General features: G+C 31.8%; 3 protein-coding genes across 5 annotated transcripts; all 3 read right to left on the bottom strand.

Moving 5' to 3' along the window:
- Positions 1 to 1,391: 1,391 nt before the first annotated feature.
- Positions 1,392 to 3,594, bottom strand: LOC107943169 (uncharacterized). 2 transcript variants are annotated; one of them, XM_016876912.2, is made up of 3 exons: positions 3,461 to 3,594; positions 1,846 to 1,946; positions 1,392 to 1,763 (listed from the first exon to the last, which is right to left on the bottom strand). In XM_016876912.2, the coding sequence occupies exons 2-3, from the start codon at positions 1,937 to 1,939 to the stop codon at positions 1,615 to 1,617; spliced, it is 243 nt and encodes an 80-aa protein (XP_016732401.1). In that variant the 5' UTR covers positions 1,940 to 1,946; positions 3,461 to 3,594; the 3' UTR covers positions 1,392 to 1,614. The 2 variants fall into 2 exon arrangements, with proteins under 2 accessions (XP_016732401.1, XP_016732402.1); XM_016876913.2 differs by having other exon boundaries at positions 3,361 to 3,541.
- Positions 3,595 to 5,393: 1,799 nt separating this feature from the next.
- LOC107943168 (protein SEMI-ROLLED LEAF 2) lies at positions 5,394 to 17,421 on the bottom strand. 2 transcript variants are annotated; one of them, XM_041087589.1, is made up of 22 exons: positions 17,170 to 17,421; positions 16,536 to 16,844; positions 16,055 to 16,129; positions 15,384 to 15,499; positions 14,175 to 14,289; positions 13,913 to 14,041; positions 11,880 to 11,927; positions 10,852 to 11,042; positions 10,001 to 10,197; positions 9,557 to 9,849; positions 9,332 to 9,481; positions 8,830 to 9,237; positions 8,593 to 8,742; positions 8,375 to 8,450; positions 7,638 to 7,765; positions 7,270 to 7,470; positions 7,018 to 7,158; positions 6,844 to 6,945; positions 6,578 to 6,760; positions 5,882 to 6,239; positions 5,742 to 5,780; positions 5,394 to 5,656 (listed from the first exon to the last, which is right to left on the bottom strand). In XM_041087589.1, the coding sequence occupies exons 2-20, from the start codon at positions 16,680 to 16,682 to the stop codon at positions 6,078 to 6,080; spliced, it is 3,012 nt and encodes a 1,003-aa protein (XP_040943523.1). In that variant the 5' UTR covers positions 16,683 to 16,844; positions 17,170 to 17,421; the 3' UTR covers positions 5,394 to 5,656; positions 5,742 to 5,780; positions 5,882 to 6,077. The 2 variants fall into 2 exon arrangements, with proteins under 2 accessions (XP_040943523.1, XP_040943524.1); XM_041087590.1 differs by lacking the exon at positions 17,170 to 17,421 and having other exon boundaries at positions 5,418 to 5,656; positions 15,384 to 15,494; positions 16,536 to 16,672.
- Positions 17,422 to 20,199: 2,778 nt separating this feature from the next.
- LOC107943172 (zinc finger AN1 and C2H2 domain-containing stress-associated protein 16) lies at positions 20,200 to 22,683 on the bottom strand. Its single transcript, XM_016876915.2, has 2 exons — positions 22,321 to 22,683; positions 20,200 to 20,978 (listed from the first exon to the last, which is right to left on the bottom strand). The coding sequence occupies exons 1-2, from the start codon at positions 22,417 to 22,419 to the stop codon at positions 20,316 to 20,318; spliced, it is 762 nt and encodes a 253-aa protein (XP_016732404.1). The 5' UTR covers positions 22,420 to 22,683; the 3' UTR covers positions 20,200 to 20,315.
- Positions 22,684 to 22,883: the final 200 nt, after the last annotated feature.

Genomic DNA, 22,883 nt, shown 5'->3' with positions numbered 1-22,883 from the left:
TATGACATTTATAGTGTGACTTGCCTAAATCCTGAAAAAGTGAATAACTATGTAAGCATATGCTTATATACTTTGATGTATTGAAATCATTTGGATCTCAATGTAGTAAGCTAAAAGTTGGCATGTTGAATATATGATTTATGCATAACATAACTTCACTTATAATAGTGGAACCTTAGCTCAATTAAGAGTAAATTTATCCTCGCAATGGTATTGTATGGTTTATGAAAATAGAACATTGTCACGAGCTATTTGTCTGGACAAATTAGTTACTTGTAACTAATTTGAAAAATGATCATTTTCATTATAGTAAATACAATGGTGACAATGAGATAAAAGTGATCAAACTAGATGAATAGATTTAACCTTAAGATGTTCCAAATATCCTTTGAGGGTAACACATATAATAAGGTTATCATATTAGAGCTTAATAATATAATTAGCTTTTGTAATGGTATATAATGGAAAATTCAATCATGTTACTTGTAGTGGTTTGACTCTATGATTAAATAGCTATGGGATTAATAGACAAATAGCCAAAAGTTAATTACAACTTATTTTAGCTCTAATTATATATGTTCAATTGGTCACATCACTAGCTCATTATGAATTTTGAATGGATTGCACGTAAAATTTAGAATTTATTTATAAATCGAAAAGAATGAATAGATTGCATGATTTACTATCCTCAATAATTATATTTTCTTGAAAAAATAAGAAATGATTTAAAATTAATTATTATTTAACAAGATGAATAAATTGAATAATTGAGTCGAATAAGAAACTTAAATTAAATAGTCATTATAATTAAATTTTATCCCAAAAAAGACATAATCAATAATTAAATAATTTTGACATGAATTCTAATAGGATAAAATTATTATTACTTTAATAGAATTTGAAATGGATTGTTTAAATTATTCAAAATTAATCTGAAATTCTTATTTAATTATTTATTGGGCTTTTTATTATTATCAAATTTAAGAGAGGTTATCCCAATGCAGATTGGCCAACTGCTTGCCACTCAAGTAAAGGAAGGCGCTCACTGACCATGGGATTACTTAAACCACAAGCAAGTCACTCTAAACTAAACTAGAGCTCTAGTATATTTTTCCTCTACAAATATACATGTTAGACAACACTTCACGTATCCAAATATTACGAGAAAACTGTGTCAAAATCTAGCGAAAGTTTGTACTCGAGTATATTCTATTTTTCTTGATTATCGGTTATAGATAATTACAATGAACTCTAATTCATTAGACATGTTTAACAGGCAAAATATAATTTTATCTTAAAAAGAGAATTTTTTATAAATAAAAAATAAAAAGTCATCAATCCAATGTAAGTCCCCATTTCTCTCAGTAATTGAAGTATTCAATTACATCCAATTCAAAAAAATTGGCAGTTTGGTATTGCTTCAGAGAAATTTATTGAGATCAAGCATGAACAATATCGTCCTCTAGACAGATTGAGTTCAAAAATGATAAAAAGAACAAAGAATGCCTCCAAACGCAAAGCCAGACTAAACAAAGTCTGGCACCAGAATTTATTCACAGGGAGTAGCAATTAAAACTGAAATCATTGACAAAACCAAATGCAAGACTTAGGTCTTCAAGATTCAGAACCAGACTTAACGATGAAATTCTGGCGGCTGATGGGATTCATCACGACTGGAGGACCAGCCGTGCGGGGCCAAGCCTGAAATTTTTTGTCAGTTTCTTCCCACCATCCCTTGTTTGAAACAGTGGAAGGCGTGGTCCCTGAATTGGGAAGGAGAGACCAATTCTTAAAACTCTGCAATAATCAAATAATAAAAAGCTTCAAAAGACAACAGCAACTTACCTCCAAAAATCTTACTATCAGAAACAAGCAGATCAGATACATAAGCAATGGCAAATGATCCCGCAAGAGAAGCAATTATATACTTTGCTGCCATTTTCAAGCTGTAAGAAGAGAAACCATGCTCATGAACAAAAACGATGTAAAATTTGGTGCAATGATAATGAATTTGAAAGTAATATTCTGAAAGAACAACTAGATGGCAGGCAATCTAACAAAGAACCAGAATACCAGTAGCAAAAGTTGTATGCTAAAAAACTTATTGTCAAAAAAAGGAACACTTATTTAGAACATAATTATCAAAATGTATTCATCAGCTAATGTATTTCCTCGCATATTGAAAACCATAAGGGAAAAGAAATTCAAATAAGCTGACATTTATAGTCCTAGTGCAGTACTAGAGGCCTCACGGGGTACTGTTTAGTACTCCCTCTCAAGGGAAAACAATAATGACTCCTATTCATATTCTAAGATTCACAACAATGTGCAATACATCACCTCAAAATGACATCCATCAGATCAGTGGCAATTTGAAACATTATTCAGAATTTAAAAACTTTATTTGCTATTTGTCTTTTCCTTTTCAATCAACAACTACCATCTTCTAACACAATGCAAAAGAATCCCAAAAGGCCATCACAAAGAAATGCATAATAATAAATCACCATCTAGAGTGGTTAAGAGAAAGATCTACGGTACCCTATTCTATTGTCTTAATTTAATATCTTCAGGACTTAAATTTAAGTAGTAGCTAACAATGACCAGCTTAGCCAAGTTCCCATGCAAATAACTGACTGATAAAAGATAAAGACATTAACAAGACAAGATATAGAACCATCTTACTTTAAAAAAAAGAAAACTTATCATAACATGATTAGAACAAAAAGAGCCAATGCGATCAATCCTAAAGAATGGAAGAATAGACCTCTCTTAAACACACTGAATAACAATCTTCTATTACCAAATTCAGGGAGGATTCTATGATATATGGTAAACTACAAACCCTTCAATCCAGTTCTTGTTAATTGAGCTAGTTTTCATTTTTTTCCTTTGGCCGATAAAAAAAGGCCGGTTCTAAAGGTACAAGCCCCATGATGAGATGCTAGTTTGGGATCCATGGAAGTCCTCATGGAACTAGGAGTGTTACAGCTTATAAAAAAAGGGGGAAAAATCAATTTCCTTTGCTACCTTATGAATTAAAAACAGCCCAGAAAATCCTAATTCCCTAGCGAATGCTATACCATCCCATTTCTGTTTCCCTTTTTTCCTTTAAGGAAAACCCCCAAAAAACCCTATCTTTCAAAATAAAATATTGAAATCAACAACCAAATTCGACCCATGAAACAATCAATCTTCTGATCTTATTCAATTCAATATTTGACCAAATCCATTCAAACTCAAATCGTGAAATGAAAAAAATATTAATTCCAAAAAATAAATAAAACCGGAAAAAGCACACACACAATTCCTATCTCTTTTTCATAACAAACGCAAAATGAACTAACGAAAAAAAAATACCTGGAGCACCATCAAGATCATGAAACGAAACCCATTAATCTAAAAATAGAAAGAGAAAAGGATTTTCTACCCGTTAAATTAACGGGTCGGGCATACGTACCTCGGGTCAAGGAGAAGCAGATGAAGGCTGGAGATGAAGAAGGGTAAAGGAGCTGCCTTTGAGCGTTAAAGAGTAACAAATAAGCTGTTGCTTTGTGAACCCAGGATTTAGTTATAGAACTTTAGATCCAACGGTCTAATTTTCTTATTTTCCATCGGACGGCTAGCGTTAATCAAAGTATAGTTTAGTGGGAAAAAAGGGCCCACTTTCGGGGATTTTAACTGAAACCTCTTTACGTGGTATTTTTTAAAGGTTAAAATCTGTTAAAAGTCCCTGTACGTTTCGAGAATTTGAAATTTAATCCCTTCATTTTTCATATTTCAAAATTTAGGTCTAATTTTTACCATCTTTAAAATATTTTTTGTTAAGGTTAATTATAAAAATATTTTTTTAATTATATGGTTACTAAGTGAATTTATTATTATTATTTCAAAATGTAATGCCAACAAATGTAACAAAAAAGAATTTAACTGTGTTAATAGTTAGACCTGAATTTTGAAATTTGAAAATTAGAGGGACTAATTTTTTGAAAATAAAAGTAAAATAACTAAATTCTATATTCTTGAAAAGTATAGGGACTTATGGTATATTTTAACCATTTCTAAATAATTTGATAAAATTTAATTGGCTAATATATTATAGGTAAACACCTCTCTTGTCTCTCTCAATTTTGATATTGAGCAAATTAGTCCATCTCAAAAAGTCAAACCGACTTAATCCTATCAATTTCGAAAGTGTGCCATTAAGTACAATTAATCACAACATTAATATTTTTCATCAATTGTACATATTTTTATTGGTATAATAACAAATTTAGCTCTCCAAGTTTGCACAATATGTCAAATTGGTCTTGATTTAATAAATTTATATTGCAACATTTATGCATTTTTATCAATTTGGTCTTGATTTATAACATATTTAGCCTGTAACATTTACACATCTTGTCAACATTTACAGAAAATATATAAACATTGAGACCTAAATTTGTTATTAAACCAACCAAAATTATATACAATTGATGGAAAACATTAACGTCGTGATTAATTATTCTTAGTTGTTTACTTTTAAAATTGACAGGGATTAAATTACTCAATATTGAAATTAAGAGGGACTGGAGGTGTTTTTACGTCTATTATATTATATTATGTTATATTATATTATATTATATAACTAATTTGATAAATTTCACCAACACATAATTTTCTTTCTACTAAAACAAAAAATATATGTATATATTTTACAAATTTTATACATCAATCAAGATGAGAAAACAAAAATCTACAACATATCTACATAAACAAGTAAAAGTAAATTAAGAATAATGTTGATATCTATGCATAATATACATGAAAAAAAAAATTAAAATAAAGTAAAAAAAATTAGTTGTTTTAAATAAATTACTACTTTTTAAAATTTTTCACATATTTGAAATTACTAACTTCAAAATTTTTTTTAATTAAACTAACTTCAAAAAATAATTAAGTAAAGAACTACTATTATTTATGTAATTTCACATGAATAAAAAATATTTAGCCTTTTTAAATTATTTTAAAAATAATTAATTTCAATATTATTATTTTATATATTATTTACTGATAAATTTGCTCTCAAATGCACTTGAAACCATATTATTTTAATGGTAGTAATAACAACTGTAACAATTAAATTAAGACTCAATTAACTCAATATTATTATTTTTAAAATAAAATATATGTGAAATATTTTTTTCACTGACAATTTTAGTGTGAATAAAATATTATACACCGTAGCAAAGGCATCACAACACGTGACAATGCATCTATGTGGATATTATTATTCTTATTCTTATTATTTACGATGTGGGTGAAAAGTTTATATGATAAATTTAAAAAAAATGATATAACAACCAAATATAATTTTGGTTGAAATAGTAAAGTTGAAATGTTAAAAGCAATTTTTTTAGATTTTATATGAAAAAACAAATTATCTTTGATATTATTTTGTTAAAAAATATGAAGCTTTTAGTAACTTTACAATTGAGTTGAAACCCAGGGTGACAATAATTCAGTCAAAATATTAAATATATATATACAATGTGTATATATATATAAACAACCTCGTAGTTAGGAAAAAGAAAAAAGAGTGTAAAGGAGGAAAGAAACAATGACGAATCATATTGAAGTGACTTCAACCACTGGGCCAACTAGTCAGTCAAACCTGTTGTTAGAAACCAAGAAACTGATGAGACACTTATACATTCATGTACAGATATTATATGACTGAAAATAAGTAGATTACTTACAATATGAAGCGAGGGGAAGTCTTACTATCTCCTGGAAAACTTCATAAAATAATCAAAGCAAATGGGAAAACAATAAATTAATGAATGAATGGATGGATTAAATGCTGAAAAAGGTTAACTCAACTAAACGCTAGCCTTACTTTGTATACCAAGAAGCAAGGATGGTAGTTTTTGTTGCAGCTGAAACATCTTTGAGCTCTAAAATCGACAGTTCAGCAGCATTTTCAACCTTGTCTTAAATAGGAAATGGATACTTTCTTCCTTCTACGGGAACAATTGCCGGATGTTCCTTTTTGCTTTTTTTGGGGGGGAATTTAATTCCGTGATTTTACAGGATCAACAACCAGCAGCTTTTAGGATGTTATCATATGGAGTTGAGGACGGAAAACTGAAGGGCTGGAGATGGTTCTGGTACTCAGTTGCACACAGCATTGAAAGAGTGCCAACAGGTTGTTGCAATGAGTTGGTACCACTTGTTTGCTCAAAGACAGGGCCAGGCTGCGTTTTAGAGTTAGGGAGTGGATGTTAGATCATGGGAATCTCAATAGTTAAAATACGTGGGATAACACCACTTAACACTCTCACATATAGCCCGACCTACCCATGGACACCCTCACTAGGGGTCATCAAGCTCGCATAGTATTATAGACAGGATGAACAATACAATAGAACCAAAGTTCTGAGACCATAATAAGCATCCTATCTGAAACCAATTTATTGTAGGTGGTGTGGCTCAGTTTTAATATAAGCCCATGGGAAGTCCAATATTTAAACATGCATGAATTTGATTAAATCAAGGGCCGTTGAATCCCTACTAACATGGACTTAGAGGCTACCTGTTCTGCATGAAAAGGATTTTGAAAATAGCTGTCTTGTCTCAGGTGGACACTCATCAAATCAGACATCTTCTGCTGTTTCCTGGTTAGGAGTGTCTCACAATGATGGGCCATATCCTTGTAAGACATGTCAGGTCCTGTTGAGACAGATATTCTTCCGAACTGATCTGAAGTCTCCAATACCTGTGGTAGTAGAGCAAATAATCATGTAAAATGTGTCGCTTGTACTTTGAGACAAGTAAAAAAGACTGGCATAGCTGACATACTGAATCAAGGAGTTGATTAACATCCAAGGGTTTTGGAGTTTCCTGGGACAACCCTGAACCATCCTTGGTTTGACATTCAAATGGTTCTGCAAAAGCATCATCCTGCAGAGCAAAAGAAATCACATGTCCAAGCATTGAAAGATAAAATTTGGAAGGTAGAGTGAAGAGATTTACCTCCTTGGTAGATTTACTCTCTTCCGCACCAGCTTGATATTCTTTATGCAGTTGATCAATAGTCAAGTAGGAACCTAGAGGACACACTTCATCTGGCAAGAATTTGCTTAACAGCTGTGCTCGTGTATTGGACAATTCAGGCTGCATATACATATATATGCACCAGATATTAGAGTAAGGAAATTACAACAGAATTTACTAGCTCTTCAATTATATATTGGAGTTAAAGATTCTTGGAATAGAAAAGCTTACTTCTGACGAAATTCCCAAGCTTTTCACGATCTCAGAAGCAAGGCTTTCGCTATCTTGCTCTGGGGTAATCTGAATTTGTGAGAGTGTCTTAGCAGCCAAATTGTCATCTTCTTTAGATCCATAAACATTTGTTGGTCGGTCAGACCCAGTGTCAACTACCTTCAACTTGCAATCTTCCACCAAGTGCAAGAATGGATCAACCTATTAATCATAGAACAATGATATGAAAAGATCTATCTGGATTTGAGATATTTAAATTGCCTTGGAAAGCACCAAAATTTAATTAAAAAAAGAAATGAAAGAAAGGCAGAAAAAAAGAAAATATGGACACTACATCTCATTACAGATAAGTGGTAAGTGTTCCTTACCACTCTTTCTCTAAGGGCAACCTTTGTAGAATAGACAATAGGAAGAATATTGAATGCTTTTGATGAAAATAGGATCATTGATGTTGCCAAGGTGAAAAGTGATCTACGACATGATGGTGGAAGTGGCCCTGCAGCATTAGTGGAAATTTAGATTAAAGAGATGAAACCTCAATAACATATATCAAATTAGTTGTTTCATCAGAATCCAACCATAATGAACCAATACATCTTCCTCACCATTCTCACTGTAGTATGTGCAGCATTCATGAAAAGAATTTATAAGAGAAGGGGCAAAACATAAGTTTGGACCGTTTACTAATTTGACTCAAAAACTAGAATCTTTCAAAATACTGACTAGTGTTTGTATATGTGGCAAGCTGGCAGTTTGATTAAGATGCTTCACTTAAAAGTAAGATTTGAAAGAACAGATCAGTGCTATATTTCCTACTGGTTTTATGTCCTTAAGAGAGCTTCTTGCATTTCCAATCCATCAGAATTATTGGTTCCTTTTTGTCTTCTGCAGGAGAGAAACCTTGGTGTCATCCATGTAGGTGCTAAACATTTGTGACTACTACTATAATTACACGTTACATGAATTCATTTTCATGCAAGACATGTTCTATCCTCTAGTTTTATTTTTTGTTTGTTGGGATTGTCATGAAAGAGTAAGACAAGGAGAAGCAGACACCAGTAAAATCCATGTGAGGTTAAGGACAGCTTCAACTTTGAACACTCACCTCCTTCATTAAGAGAGATACGTCGCAAAGAATAGGCTAGCTGGAAACTACGAACAAGAGCCTCATTGCTAGAATTCTGCATTACATAAAAAATGAAAATACAGATATTAGACCTCCAGGAAAGAATAAATATCAGTTACATGCAAAACAAATATGTCCTGTAATAATCAACTCATGAAAAACAAATTCCTTTAAGGTAGCATCAGTTGAGAAATTACCTTGGCTCGAGAGAAGAGCAACACTAGGCTGTATGTATGAGCAATTGCTTCATAGTTTTGTGGTGTATTTTGAGGAGAGACAGACTGTGCCCAAATTGATGAAAGCAAGAGACTGATCTGGGTGCTACTAAGCCGTAGAGAATGGGTCTCCTGGTGTTTAACAAATACAAAAAGTTTCAAAAAAATACATACAGATAAACCAAATTTCAAAGGGTTAATCATTTGACAAAGACTCACAGATTCTGTATTTGAATTGCTCAGAGAATTTTTATCTGTTTCCAAAGGTACAGACAGATTTCTTGAACTAGATGCTCGACTATAAGATGAATTCAATCTATTTAGAATCATATTATTACTTCCCTCATTAACAATACTTTCTTTTTCTATATAACCATTCCCCCTCGAGAAAGATTTCTCCTTCCTTAGCTTCTCAAAAAGGGCAGCTGATGAAGAAAAGACAGAAACAGTTCTTGAAAGTGTTCTTGGAATGACTTTGTTTGTTAATGGAGGAACAGAGGATTGTTGAGGGCAAACTGAAGTTGGGACAAGCACAACAGAAAAGATACGGTGAGCACCAATTCGTGTTTCATGGTCAGGGTGGACCATAGCTGGGAGTAATTGATGGAACAATGACTCAGGAAAAGCCTATAGGTACAAAGAAACACCAAATAAAAATACTGCACTCAACACTATGAAATGTTCATGAAGAAAAAAAAATCATTAAAATTATGATTGTTACCTTGTTTAGATAAGATGGATTTGGAATTGAAGCAACAACTTGAGCAGTTCGATAGACAACAGAGACTGTAGCTCTAGCTATAACTGTAATATTTGAGATGTTCTCCAACATCACAGCCATAGCATCAAGAATTGGACCTGCATCTCCAACCTGTTCACAGTAGCTAGCTAAATTTGAAATGTCCAACAAGAATAAAACACAAGAGAGACAAGAGAGTAATCCCACCTTTTGCGATAACTGTACAAGGCAATTATCTACAGCTTCTTTAAAGTTCTTGTTCCAATTTATAGTGTCAACTCCCAGAGTTGCATCGTCAAGTGAGCAATGTATGCTCTTTCGTAAATGCCTCATAACATCACTAACTGCACCAAGTATTGCTATAGAAGGCTCAACTTTTGAATATCGAGCAAGGGAGGATGTAACCTCTAGAATCTGAAGTTGCACGTCAGGTTGTTTGAGAACACTTTTATGGTCAAGATGCTTAACTAATAACGACAGCAAAAAATGTGTATTCTGTCCTGCAAACAGAGAAAAAATAAATAGTATCAATTTCTCAAACTCGTTACAAGTCAAAAAATTTAGTAATAAAATAATATATATATAATTTGATAGAAAGAAAACTGAAACAGAAAAAAGTCAGACATATTGACTGTTGAAAATGCATGCTACCAGAGCTCTCCATTAAAAGCTGCATATCCTTTAAGACTGGAAAGGCAAGACCAGTTTGAAGAGACCATAAGTTTTCACTATCCAAGTAACGGAACAAAGACTCAAGAACCCGTCTTGCTGTTGTAGCTTCCTTGGCTAGGTTTGCCATGTTATGTAAGCAAACTTTGGACCAGAAGCTGCGATTTTGGGCATCTTCCCTGTGAGAATAAAAAGAAATAAACCCATTCAAAGGTAATTATTTAAAGGTAAACTACACTGTTAGTCACTAAACTATGGTAAGTTGTCGTTTTGGTTACTTAACTAAAAAAAGTTACAATTTGGTCATTGAACTATGCAAAAGATTTCATTTAAATCACTAGGCTGTTAAAATCGATTTTATATGGATTTCTCTATTCACACTGCCTGCACCAATCGAAAGCTCTCTTTCCCTTTCTCTTCTACTGTTTAGTTTTTTCATAAAACAACTTTGAACCTCACAATCTACAAACCAAACTCCAAACAGCTTTTTTCTTCAATCTCTGACATTGACCTTCAGACCGACTTGGATCTAAGGTATGTTCTTTTACTCGTCGATGGGTATTGATCCACTGTACCAATCGTTGAATTGTCACTTAAAGCTCGCTGGCAGAACTTAAAAAAAAAAAAAAAAAAAAAAACTCAATAGCCTAGTGACTTAAATAAAAACTTTTGAATAGTTCAGTGACTTAAATGAAAACTTTTGAATAGTTCAATAATTGTAAGTGTTTTTAGTTAAGTGACCAAAATAAAAATTCATAGTTTAGTGACTAATGGTATAGTTTACCCTTATTTAAAATAAATAGGTAGAATTCATAAATGTGTCATGGGGTTACACTGAGACATTTAGTTCTCCATTGTCATTCACAATTGTGTCCCAAGAAGGAAATGTTATGGGGACATCTGGTGATGAAGAGTCATGACCCTCATCTTTTACCACTTCTTTTTCCAACTGACTTTTGCCACCATTATGGTTCTCCAAATTTTTCCTTGGGTCTTCATAATTTTCCAAGACTACTGAAACAATCTGTTTTTTGATAATTGAAAATGGCTTTAATGCAAAAATGAGATTAAACAACATTCACAAAGTTCATAGAAAATGTTGGTTAATTATATGCATCACCAATGCAAATATTTTTCAATGGAACAAACATGGAAATAGCCAGAAGATAAGTTTGAATTACTGTTATAGATGCCTTGAAAGACAAGAAGTCAAAAGTGCCAAAGATGGAAATAAGATAAATAACATTATTTTAGTAATATTCCTAACTAGAATAACTTACTTAGGAAGTATTTTCTTGCACCTAAAAGTGCTTCATTTTAATTTCGTTAATTATAGTTTCTTATTCTACAAGTTAATTAGTTGAAAAGAATAAAACCCTATGTAACCTCTATTTAAGGGGACCATTCTTAGTAATAAAACAAGACAGCAATTATTCTAATTTATAGAGGTTTATGACTTTATCTTTCTAATGAGTCTAAGGTTAGGAGCTCCCTTCGATGAGTTTCACAATATTATTCATTATAGGTTATTCTCGTGGTAGAAATCGCAACAAGGGGAAGGCTCCCTCAATCAAAGTGAACTTTCCCGTAGTTTGTCCGGTGACTCAATTCATAACTTGTGACCTTAACAATTACACATAACAATTTGTATATAAGAAACAAATAATCATACTTAATCATACTTTTATCTTGATGCTTTGCCCAGATCAGAAAGTCATGAATTACCTCATTTGAGGATTTACAAATGAAACCTATTACTATAACAGAAAACATGCAAATATAAGCAATGAATAAAATTAATGAAATGAATAACGTAGCAATAAACTTGCAAGGACATGTAAATGGGCCTGAATCTGCTTACATTATCGAATTCCACCGAAATGTGAGAGTGTATGCCCATAAACCAAATCTAGACAAGAAAATAGATAATTGAACATGCATTAGAATATTTATATATACAATAGAACATCGAGAAAACATAAGCTGTAAGGAGGAAAGAAATAATTGGTGAAATGGAAAATATTATTGCCATTTACAACCATTTCTAGTTTAAGTTTCTAAAAGCCAGACACAGAGTTGCAATAATGCTATTGTCTGAACATCCAAGATTGAAATAAATAAAGATTGCATTTTGAATAGCCAAATATAGCAATCTTAGAATTCTTCCTTTCTTTCTTGGAAGGAAAGGTAGGGGAAAAATAAGATTTGTTATGTCATATGGTTTTGGACTAAAAAGAATCATGTCAAGAACACATCAGATGAAGATTAGATGCAGGAATCACAAGACTGACTTCTAATATTCTGTGATGTTAATACTACCATTTAATGTAAGAGTTCGAGCCCAATATTGCCCCAATATCTGTTATCCTTCTATTAGTGGATCAAAGTCTAAGTGTTATACTTCGCCCATCTTCATTTGGAATCGTCACAACATGCCAAAAGAAATTTACTGTCTAAGACTGCAAGGGAACAAAACTGCGTCTGTGCTGGTTAAAGCCTAGCTTTATTTGTGCTTGTTTAACCATTTTATCTAATATATAGATTTCTTTTGGCTCGTTATGAATTGCTCACAAGGGTGCCTAGCTCTGTAATATGTGAGATTCTATCACTTTGATTATGGATTTAAATGAGATATCATGCTCAGGATTCAAAATGAATTGGAAAAAGGATTCAAAAAGAGCTTGAACTAGTAATGAGGCTGGATCCATAAGTAAGCTTGAGCACACAATCCATTTAAATGAGCTTGACCAAATGCAATTGTCAATGTCAAAGGCCCAATACTACCATACTACGTTTCAGTTCCCATGCCACATATCATCACCATCTATATTCCAGCTAAGGCGACGCTTAGACCAACAGGAAGGTATCCAATCTTATCTGGGTTTGAATTTATTTTCCTCTTTTCCTAGTTTTCTAAGCACTACAACTGAGAGAGAGGAAGGGGGCAACATAAACTCAAACTTTGAGACCATTTTAAGGCAGGGGCGAAGCCAGAAAATTTTTTAGGGGGGCCGACATTAGATTGTAATTTTTACGATGGTAAAAATGCAATTTTTAAAGGATTAAATCAAAATTTTATTATTTTTAGGGGGCTAAAGTGCAATTTTACTACTAATTTAAACTTTTAAAAATTTTAGAGGGTCAAAATGGAAAATTTTTCATTTTAGGGGGGGCTGGGGCCCCTGCAAGCCCCACCCTAGATTCGCCCCTGTTTTAAGGTAAGGACCAGCTAAAGGGCTGAGGCAAAATAAGGTAGGTTAAATAAATAAACAATATTCATTGTGGTGTCTACAATTGACCACTATTAGGAGTTCCAAAAACTTAATGTGAAAGGGTGTTATAACAATAAATCTTTAATGAACTTTAACTTTCATCATTCTAGGAAGTTAGGTTCATGAAACAACTCATGTTCACAGGATATTCTCCAATCTTATTTGGGTTTGAATTTATTTTCCTCTTTTCCTAGTTTCCTAAGCACTACAACTGAGAGGGGGGAGTTCCAACTGTAATTGGAAAGATAGACTAACACTAAATCTTGATTAGTGGAAAAAGTAATCTACTTCCATTAGTCTAATAAGTTAACCTTGCTGAAAAACCCAACTCACAGAGTCCTGCATCATAAATTTCAAAAAAAGGGGAAATGCCATACTTCAGCATTACTCCACCAAAGTTCATTCATAGTAATACATGGCATAACTTTCTGGTTTAGTTTCTTCTGCCTTCATTATACATGCAGAATATTAATTCGTTCAGGATTAGTTTTCCAGAACTTTATAATTGTTAGTATCAGTTATATGATTTAAGGTTTCATTTTATCATCTATTTCCCAGAAACCCAGCTAAAAGTTGACATAATCATAAATTTCAAAAGAAAAGCAGCCATGTGAATGTATACCATTGAAGAAAGTGCTTGCAACCCAGCTGCACATAGATTTTTTTCCCTTTCACTTTCTCCAGTTTCTTGAGCTAATTGACATAGTTTTGGAATAAAGCCTTCTAACTTAAACATGCAAGTGCCATCATTCTGCAAAATTTGGCAAGATAAAATGAGTTTGAAGCCTGTTTCCATAAACATACTAACTTTTGAAAATAAATGCACTGCAAACTGGAAGTCCATTCAACGTAAGAAGCATACTAGTAATGCCATAAGCACCAACCTGATTATTTAAAAAGTAAAAAAGAGTATGACATCCTATAATTCTCATTTCATCATGCCGTGTTTGATCCAGCAGTGTCTGTATAATGCTCAGTAAGCTACTAGAAAATAATGACCTACAAAAGTATTGATAACCAGAAATAAAGTGAGTTCAGGGAAAAACTACAAGTATAAGCAAATTAAAATTATTTTAGTCATTAGCTTGATATATTACCCTTGAAACTACAATCTAGATATTTCTGTCTATTGGTAAAAGGATGAACATTATTGATATGGAAATTGTGTATAAATTGTGTATAAAGCGCATGGATTAGTTGAATGCCTTTATTGATTGCAGTACCTATAGGTATTTGGGATTTTAAAGTTCATCATTTTATATCTTTCAAATGTATAGGCATATTAAGGCTTAACCAATTTGTGCATAGTGTGTGCATTTCATCATCACATTTTATAAACTAAACCCATATCCACTCTTTCAAATTCATCTTTCCAAGCATATCATTTGTGGAGTGCCAAAGACAACATTGATCAAGAGACATGATCACTTACATTTTACCAATGTAAATAATACAATACTTAAAATTAGCAAATTCCAGAGAAGAGGTCATAAAGGTGTAACAAGTTTCAATCAATAAGAGTATCTTCTCTATAGACTATACCATAGAAAAATGTCTTGCAATACCATGGAACTTGCAACTAGCTAAAATATCTAGTCAACTCAAGCAACATGTTAATTGTAAATTATAATGATCCATTATCCATCCCCAAAGTTGTTGTCCATTAAGTTCAACAAAGGGTATTTTATTACAGAGAAAAGCAGTATGGAAGTTTTCATGTCTTTGGTCCTTTACGAAGAGGGTAAGAGTTTAATCATCCACCTAGTCTTTTAAGAACTTAATTAAATTATACGAGGCATTTTCATTATTGGATAGGTGCATTTCCCTTGTTGAAGTAGACTTGTTCTCTCACCTAAGCAAAGACTAGAAGAAGAGTTATCAGATAACAAATTGGAGCATAAAATTTCCTTGTTTTCTTTTTAATGGTGGTTGAAGAAAGATAGGATACCAAAATCACTTAGAAAGGGAAAGAAATGACAAGATATATGTATGTATATAAAATGTAAAACATCTCATGATGCAATAGTCTTCACATGACCAAAACGGTAAGATAGAAACCCATAAATTTTGCAAAAAAATAAAAAGGAACTCACATTTGCTCCTTACAAGAGACCAACAATTTCCTGTAAATACACATAACGATTTTCACTGATTGAAACTTCTCATTCCTCAACTCCTTGTAACACCTTTGCTCAAGGGAAGTACTGATCTGGTCATAAAATTTGCAGGAATCAGTTATAGTAAGGATTAACATAATTGACTTGCTATAAACTTTGCATATTGCAGGAAATAGTTCTTCATTTTGAAAGGTTGAGATAAGCATGCCCAGAACAAATGTTACAGCAAAAATAGCTAAATAATGCCTTTCTTAAACCAATAAATTATTTACTTTTCAAAACACTTCGATAGATATTTTATCACACAACATGACAGGAAAAACACTTAGATCCAATGACAACGAGGATAGTTCAGGTTCTTAAACCAAATAAAAACCTGAAAGTTATTTATCAAAAACTTCTAACTTATTACACAGAGTTCTACAAAAACTCATTGTACTTTATCTGAACTTTATGTTCGTAGTGAGTACTTCTAAAATTTCATTTTAAGAAAAAAAAAAGCGCAAAGTGTAGGCATTTGTCATAACCAGATCTTAACAAGCATTATAATTTTAATAATCTCTTCTGTTAACAACAAATGCATGCACACTTCAAATATCATCAATTACATCAAAAGCATTATCTCGAGGCTTGCAAATATATTGTACCTTTGGGATGCGTAAAGGATTTTTTGAAGCATATTCACACAGCTTTCCTATCTTGCGCTCATTTGGTCCTTCCTCCTATCAGAAGAAACATAGCTCAAGTTATATGATTAGTAAGGCTGAAGAAGAAAATGTTTACAACAAAAGACAAATAAATGCTAATACTACAAATATCATCCACAATAAAGTTAGACAATGATTAACATGATTAAATTACAGTCTTATGACTAAGTTTTGCTTAGCTAAACCCTATATAACAATTGACTTATATTAGTTCTAACTCATCTGTCAGTGGCCACGTGCGTGGTTGCATTATAAAGTAGCACATAAACAAATGCATTTAAATCTAGGAAAAACACTATCAAGCCCTACACATGATACATGAGCTAACTTAACTAACCCTTGAGTTCATCTTCAAAAATATGACAAACCATTATATTATTACTAGGATTAAAAAATGTGTGAATTTACAGAAAACACAAACCTGATTACGCGGAAATATTTCAGCAATCATCTTCTTATACCTCTTGACAGGCTGTCTAGACCTTGTACGCAGTCCAGGGCAAAGGAAACATAGGCTACCACAAGCAGGCAAGACTTGCCTCGAAATGGCGCCAGAGATGAAACTCATTCTTTTATAATATGATTTTAAATTATAAAGAACAGCAAGGAAAACTTCAGTATCCCTGTGCTTTCTTTCCCTTCTAAATCATAAAAGCGTAGGGCTTGAATGTCCAGAAGGGAAAGAAAAGCTTCACAACAAATAGGATACCCGCAAAATCCAATCACCAACCTATGAACAAAAATCCTGGTGTCACAACTTTTAACCTATACAAAACCAAGCTAAATACTATGAATTATAACTCCTGCATTTTGGTTTATCAACTTGATCAAACTATGACTAACTGCTATCAAAACCTGGGCTAAAATATCAATAAAATGCAATGTTGAATCCAAATTCAAGAAGAACTCAACAAAATTGGATCGAGTAATTAAAATAAATAAATAAAGGAATCTGGAAAATGAAATATTTGATCAAAACCCAAACCAATGGGAAATGGCTGATAAAAAGTGGGGTTTTGATCAAACAAATTATTAAAAAAAAACTCTAAAGATACCTGGAATCAATGTCAGAAATAGCAGAGCTGAGGCTGGAAATCTAAGGCGTGCAAAACAATCACCGCGTTTCCAGCATTGCCCAAACCGCGAAATCAAGTTAACCTGTTTTTTCTAAAAATATATGCTAAAATACAATTAAAATCCTACCGCTATATGAGTTCAACACCTACAGCCTGCCTATACTTTCAACACTCTCAACGGTATTATTATTTGGAATCTTTTTTTTCTCTTTTATAATTTCCATCTCCCAATCTATCTTTTTCTCCTTATAAATACGATCATTATACAAATAAAAAATAATATTTCTTTTAAATTAATAAATAATTCGAATATTAAAGATAATATTATTAGGAGTAACAATTACAACCCCAACCCTGAACATAAATCTTAAAATGAACATGCTTAATATCAAAAAAATAATAATAACATTTATTTATATCTATTTTATTTCGAGATAAATTGTCACAATATAATATAATAAGAAATTATCATTACTATTATCTATGTATAAAAAAATCACAAGTTGTGATATATTATTAAAGTTGTTGAATTTGGATAGATTGATTAGTTGAATTAGAAATCAATCAGTATATTCATTCAGAGCAGGGAAAAGAATCAGTATTTGAATTGAGTTTTATATTTTTAAAAATTTGTAACTTTTAATAATTTATTTAATTGAACTAAACCGAATATCAAATTGATCGGATCGAGAATCAATGGCTTGACCAATATTAAAATTTTCATGTATTTCTATTATTAAAAATTAACGTGGCAAGCCGTATATAGCTATTTGGTTTTTCCATCAACTGCATTAAATTTAAACCGTTGAAATTGATGAAATTTTTAATAAAAATAACTAATTTACTCTTTAGTATAACTACAATGATTAATTTATTCTTTTTTAAGTAAAGAGGACAAGTACAATCTGATTTTTAGTACTAGAACATTCATGATAATTTTACCAAAATCCAACTCAAAAGAAGTCAAATGCATATAGGAGATCATCATAATGAGAGATGCAGAATTCCAAACTATAAGATTCGATTTGACTCAAAATGAATAGAAATTGATTTGGAAAAATTCACACTAGATTCAAATCTGTAACAAAGTAAAAATATATATAATAATATAAAATTTGTAACACCCAATACCTGGTCCAGTTACTAGACCTGAGCTACGAGATGTTACCACAAAAAATAGAGATCATCACATGCAATTTTGACTTAAAAATCAATTTCTCATTTCATAATTTATGCAAAACATTATTAACAAACTAGTTTTGGTCCCAATTGAGCTTTCGAAAGCTTTAAAACAAGTTCGAGATTAAATGAGGACCAAATTAAAACTTTTGCAACAAAATAGGGAAAATATGAAAATAGGGATCACATGACCGTGTGGTCAGGCCATGTGACCCCTATTTTCATGTTTGCCCTGTTTTGTTGCAAAAATTTTAATTTGGTCTTCATTTAATCCCAAACTTATTTTAGAGCTTTTGAAAGCTCGATTGGGACCTAAACTTGTTTTAAAGCTTTCAGTATGCACCACTTGTACTATAATTAATCATTCTATTAGCAAAACTTATCGGATCAGGATTTACTATAATATTATATTTAACTCGTAAATATTAAATAATAATATTTACAGATTCACGTGTCGGAATTTTGGTCTCGGAACCACTATTTCCAACAACACTAAAAAACGGGCTGTTACAACTAACAACCAAAATTCAATAATAATAAACTTTTACTATTTTTACAATTTAGTCTTTTTTCCATAATTAATTATCAAATCATTAAAAATTCTGGACCAAAACTCAATTCACCTATATATTAGCTCAATAAATATTCAACAGAAATATTTACGAGCTCGATTTACATAAACGAGATCACAATACCTAATTTTTAAAAACCATTGATTTTCAGTACGCACCACTTGTACTACAATTAATCATTCTATTAGCAAAACTTACGAGATTGAGATTTACTATAATACTATATTTAACTCGTAAATATTAAATAATAATATTTACGGATTCACACGTCGGATTATGGTTCTGGAACCATTGTTTCCGACAACACTGAAAAGCAGGCTGTTACAAAAATGGTTAATAATTAAATAAAATAAAAATTAAGAGAATGAATGAATAAAAATAAATTTAAGAGACGAGGTTGTGGTAATTAGCTATTTTTATAGTTTTCTTAATATTTATCTTTTTTATAGAACATTTCTCTTTATATATATATATATATAATTTAAGTTTAAAATCTTAAAGATGATATTGTTGAAACAGAAATCATGAATCTCAAATATAGATCGTAAAATGGATATGAAAGATGTCAAAAGAAGAGTATTTTTATATCCATTTTATGGTCTATGAAGATCATCATTCAAAGCTTATGATTATTCTTTTCATTAATGTCATCTTAACAACATGTATCTCTCGTCTTATTATGAATATCAAACAAGTTTTTGAATAATGTATACAATCTTTCAACCATCACCATTATATTCTTTCAGGAAATGGAATGTAATGCTTAAATTATGAAGGTATAATGATAAATTTAGCCTTCAATGTTTATATTTTTTGTCAATTTGATCATTACTTTTTTTAGTTAAATTTAACCCTTAACTTTCAAAAAAAAAATCAAATCACTTTTTTTAATGGAAATGCTAAGTAAAAAAAATTATTTTTTAAACGTTATTAGCATGGCAACTCGTATAATAGTCCGTGTTAACATCATACTAAAATAAAACCATTTGTGTCTTATATGTGATGTCAACAAATAATTCAAAAATTATAAAATTTAAAATTAAAATTAAAAAATATTTATAAATAGTTCATAAAATTCAAAAAATATATAATAGCATAGAGTACGAGTGGATTGTCATGCAAGTTGACGTGTTTAAAATTTTAACATTTTAGTTAGTATTTTCATTAAAACAACATCATTTTAACTCTTTTTCGAAAAGTTAATGAATAAATTTAACTATTTTGAAAAGGTTAAAAACTAAAATTAACATTATGCCAATTATGTCATGAACACTTGTATTTAACTTCAAGTTTAAATTCTCACAAGAAACCAACAAATGGAATGTTGAAAAATCATTAAAAAAATGGATTCACCATTTGAAGCCAAACATCCTTTTATGCTTTGGAAGTGCCACCATGATCCTTCTCAACATGCTCAACAAGGGAGACCGGATCACGAAACCCTCTACCACACTTGGGGCAAACATCAATAGACATCTTAAGAACTCGAGACTGGCTGTTCCTCTCATGCACCTTCTTCACATGCTCCACCAATGCGGTAACCGATGAAAATTTCACCCTACATTGTGGGCATTCCTCCATTTGCCCAGCACTGCCACTGCTGCTACGTCGCAGCCCCGCCCCATCCCTCGCAACTTGCCTGTTTTCCCGAAAACTAGAAGCTACATTAAGCAAACTTGTAGCCCAAAAAGACGAGGATGTGGTTGCAGGTTTCTTAGGTCCGGGACAATCATGGTCGAGCCCAAACCGGTGTTTTAAACAATGGTCTACACTACAGTCCTTACACTTGATTGTGTTGGAAAATGTCAAGACTTCTTTGCAACGACGAACTGGGCATTTCTTTTTTTTAGTAACTTTATCATAATTTGATGGATCACATTCAGTATTCACATGATTTTCCCAAGAGATGTTTGGATCTTCATTAGGAATTAAGCGAACTCCTTTAGCACATAGCGGGCAAATCACGACGGTAACGTCGTTGTTGCCAGCTTTGGAACACTGATGTTTAATGTAGCTTCGATGTTCCAAGCAATATGACTGTTGCAAAATCATAGGTTGTAAAGAACGAATTCCACCGTGATAAGTCAAGAAAATAGTTCCATAATTCCATCAACGCACAAACATTTAGGTTAAATTAGGGCCGGGTCCTAACAAAATTTTAAGCCTGATCAAAAAATGAGCTTAAATTTTTGTCAAGTCCAACCCAAATTATATATGCTAAATTCGGGCCTAGATGGACCCGGCCCGTATTAAACACTATAGTATCAATACAATAGGGAATGTATCGATACTTGCTACGAAGTATCGATACGTTTGGGAGGGTATCGATATCATGCAATTTTTCTTTAATTATCAAAACATCAAACTTTAAAACGGTATCGATACCAATCAAGGTATCAATACTTTTGTGAAATGTACCAATACTTTGTTAAGGTATTCGGGCTAAGCCCAGGTAAAAAAAGGCTTACCGAAAGCCTGACCCGTTTAGAGAACTGGCCTCATTTTTTGTCCAAGCCTATATTTTGGGCCTATATTTTTGTCCAAACCCTCCCAATTTTTGGACAAGCCGTCGGGTCTAGTCAGATGGCCCAACCCATGGATAACTCTAGGTTAAATTTTGTTATCTTTATATTTTACGAAAGTTATAGATTTAATCCATGTACTCTGATTTGATCAATTTTAGTCTCATTACTATTCAAATTGATCAATTTTAATCCTTATACTTTTAGAATTTTGAATTTTTTGTCTGAATAGTTAACTCATTTTAATTAAATTCAATTACTAGCATTGTATTATGCATGCAATTGTAGATTTATCTCATATTTTCCAATTGGATTATTTTCAAATTTTAAAATTTCAATCTTAACACAAATTATCGTAATTAATCTATGAATTAAATTTTTAGTGAGTAATATGTGAAAATAACAAGCTAACATGACATAATACATATGATAATATGTTTTGATGAAATTTTAATTTTTATACTTTTTGAATTTTAAAATTTTAGTCCGGACCTATGTATTAATAGTTAAATCCATTTGGTTAAATTCAATTACTAGCATTGTACTATGCATAGGATTATAGATTTAGTCTATATTTTTTAATTGGATCATTATCTCTATATTTTTTAAATTTTAAATTTTCAAGTAGTAATATGTGAAAATAATAAACTAACATGACATTACATACATGATCATATGTGTCGCATCAAATTTTAGAAATAACATAAATTCTAATTTTACATTCTAAAAAATAGATTATAAATCCACAATTTTACCAGACATTCAAAAGCAATATTCATATCCAACATAGGTTTAAATTTTGTTTAAGAAATAAAGATTATCAAATGCAATAAATGTGAGGGTAAACGAATATTTACCAGATCGCAGCGATCGCAAGTGAAAGGCAAGAAGTCAATTTGTTTGCAATGTTGAACGCTGCAATGCCTTCCAAGATCAGGGAATTCTGGAGTCCCCATTGCTGTAATTTTCCGATTCCTCTCCGAAACCAAGCAGCTAAATCCGAATTTTGGATGAGGAGAATTTACGTTTCTTTTTGGCGAGGATTCGGTTGGAAACGGAATTGACTTTCGAATTTCGCAGATTCAGGGAGAATCCACGGAACCAAAAGTTGAAATGCCCACAAAGAATTAAAATGTCGTTGAAATTTCCTCTTTTCTCCATTTTTTTCTTTTTAAGAAATTTGGAACATTAAGTGGATGAAATATTGGGGCAGTGTTTACCGACTCTGCGAATTTTTAGGATTTATATTTCCCGCCTCTTTCGGTAAATTACATCCATGTCATTTTTATTTATTTATTTTTAATTTAATCACTTTAATTAAGATAATTATTGTTTTTGAATCTCGCTTGAGATTGTTAAAAAGGTGGCGGTGGAGAAGGAAGAGGAGGAGGAGGCTGCTGCTTATTGAAGAGATAATAAC

The sequence above is a fragment of the Gossypium hirsutum genome, chromosome D01 (genome assembly GCF_007990345.1).
Source record: "Gossypium hirsutum isolate 1008001.06 chromosome D01, Gossypium_hirsutum_v2.1, whole genome shotgun sequence".
Lineage (NCBI taxonomy): Eukaryota > Viridiplantae > Streptophyta > Magnoliopsida > Malvales > Malvaceae > Gossypium > Gossypium hirsutum.
This window is presented reverse-complemented; position numbering and strand designations above follow the sequence as displayed.

What these genes read in the sequence shown, in the direction of transcription:
- LOC107943168 (XM_041087589.1), bottom strand. Translation starts at nt 16,682, where the DNA reads ATGAGTTTCATCTCTGGCGCCATTTCGAGGCAAGTCTTGCCTGCTTGT. An exon ending in GGAGAACTAAATGTCTCAGT is followed by an intron (nt 10,198 to 10,851) that starts GTAACCCCATGA and finishes TTATTCTCACAG; the next exon opens with GGAAGATGCCCAAAATCGCA. An exon ending in TTGCCCTTAGAGAAAGAGTG is followed by an intron (nt 7,471 to 7,637) that starts GTAAGGAACACT and finishes TATGATTAATAG; the next exon opens with GTTGATCCATTCTTGCACTT.
- LOC107943172 (XM_016876915.2), bottom strand. Translation starts at nt 22,419, where the DNA reads ATGGGGACTCCAGAATTCCCTGATCTTGGAAGGCATTGCAGCGTTCAA. An exon ending in CTTGCGATCGCTGCGATCTG is followed by an intron (nt 20,979 to 22,320) that starts GTAAATATTCGT and finishes ATTTTGCAACAG; the next exon opens with TCATATTGCTTGGAACATCG.
- LOC107943169 (XM_016876912.2), bottom strand. Translation starts at nt 1,939, where the DNA reads ATGGCAGCAAAGTATATAATTGCTTCTCTTGCGGGATCATTTGCCATT. An exon ending in TGATAGTAAGATTTTTGGAG is followed by an intron (nt 1,764 to 1,845) that starts GTAAGTTGCTGT and finishes TTCCCAATTCAG; the next exon opens with GGACCACGCCTTCCACTGTT.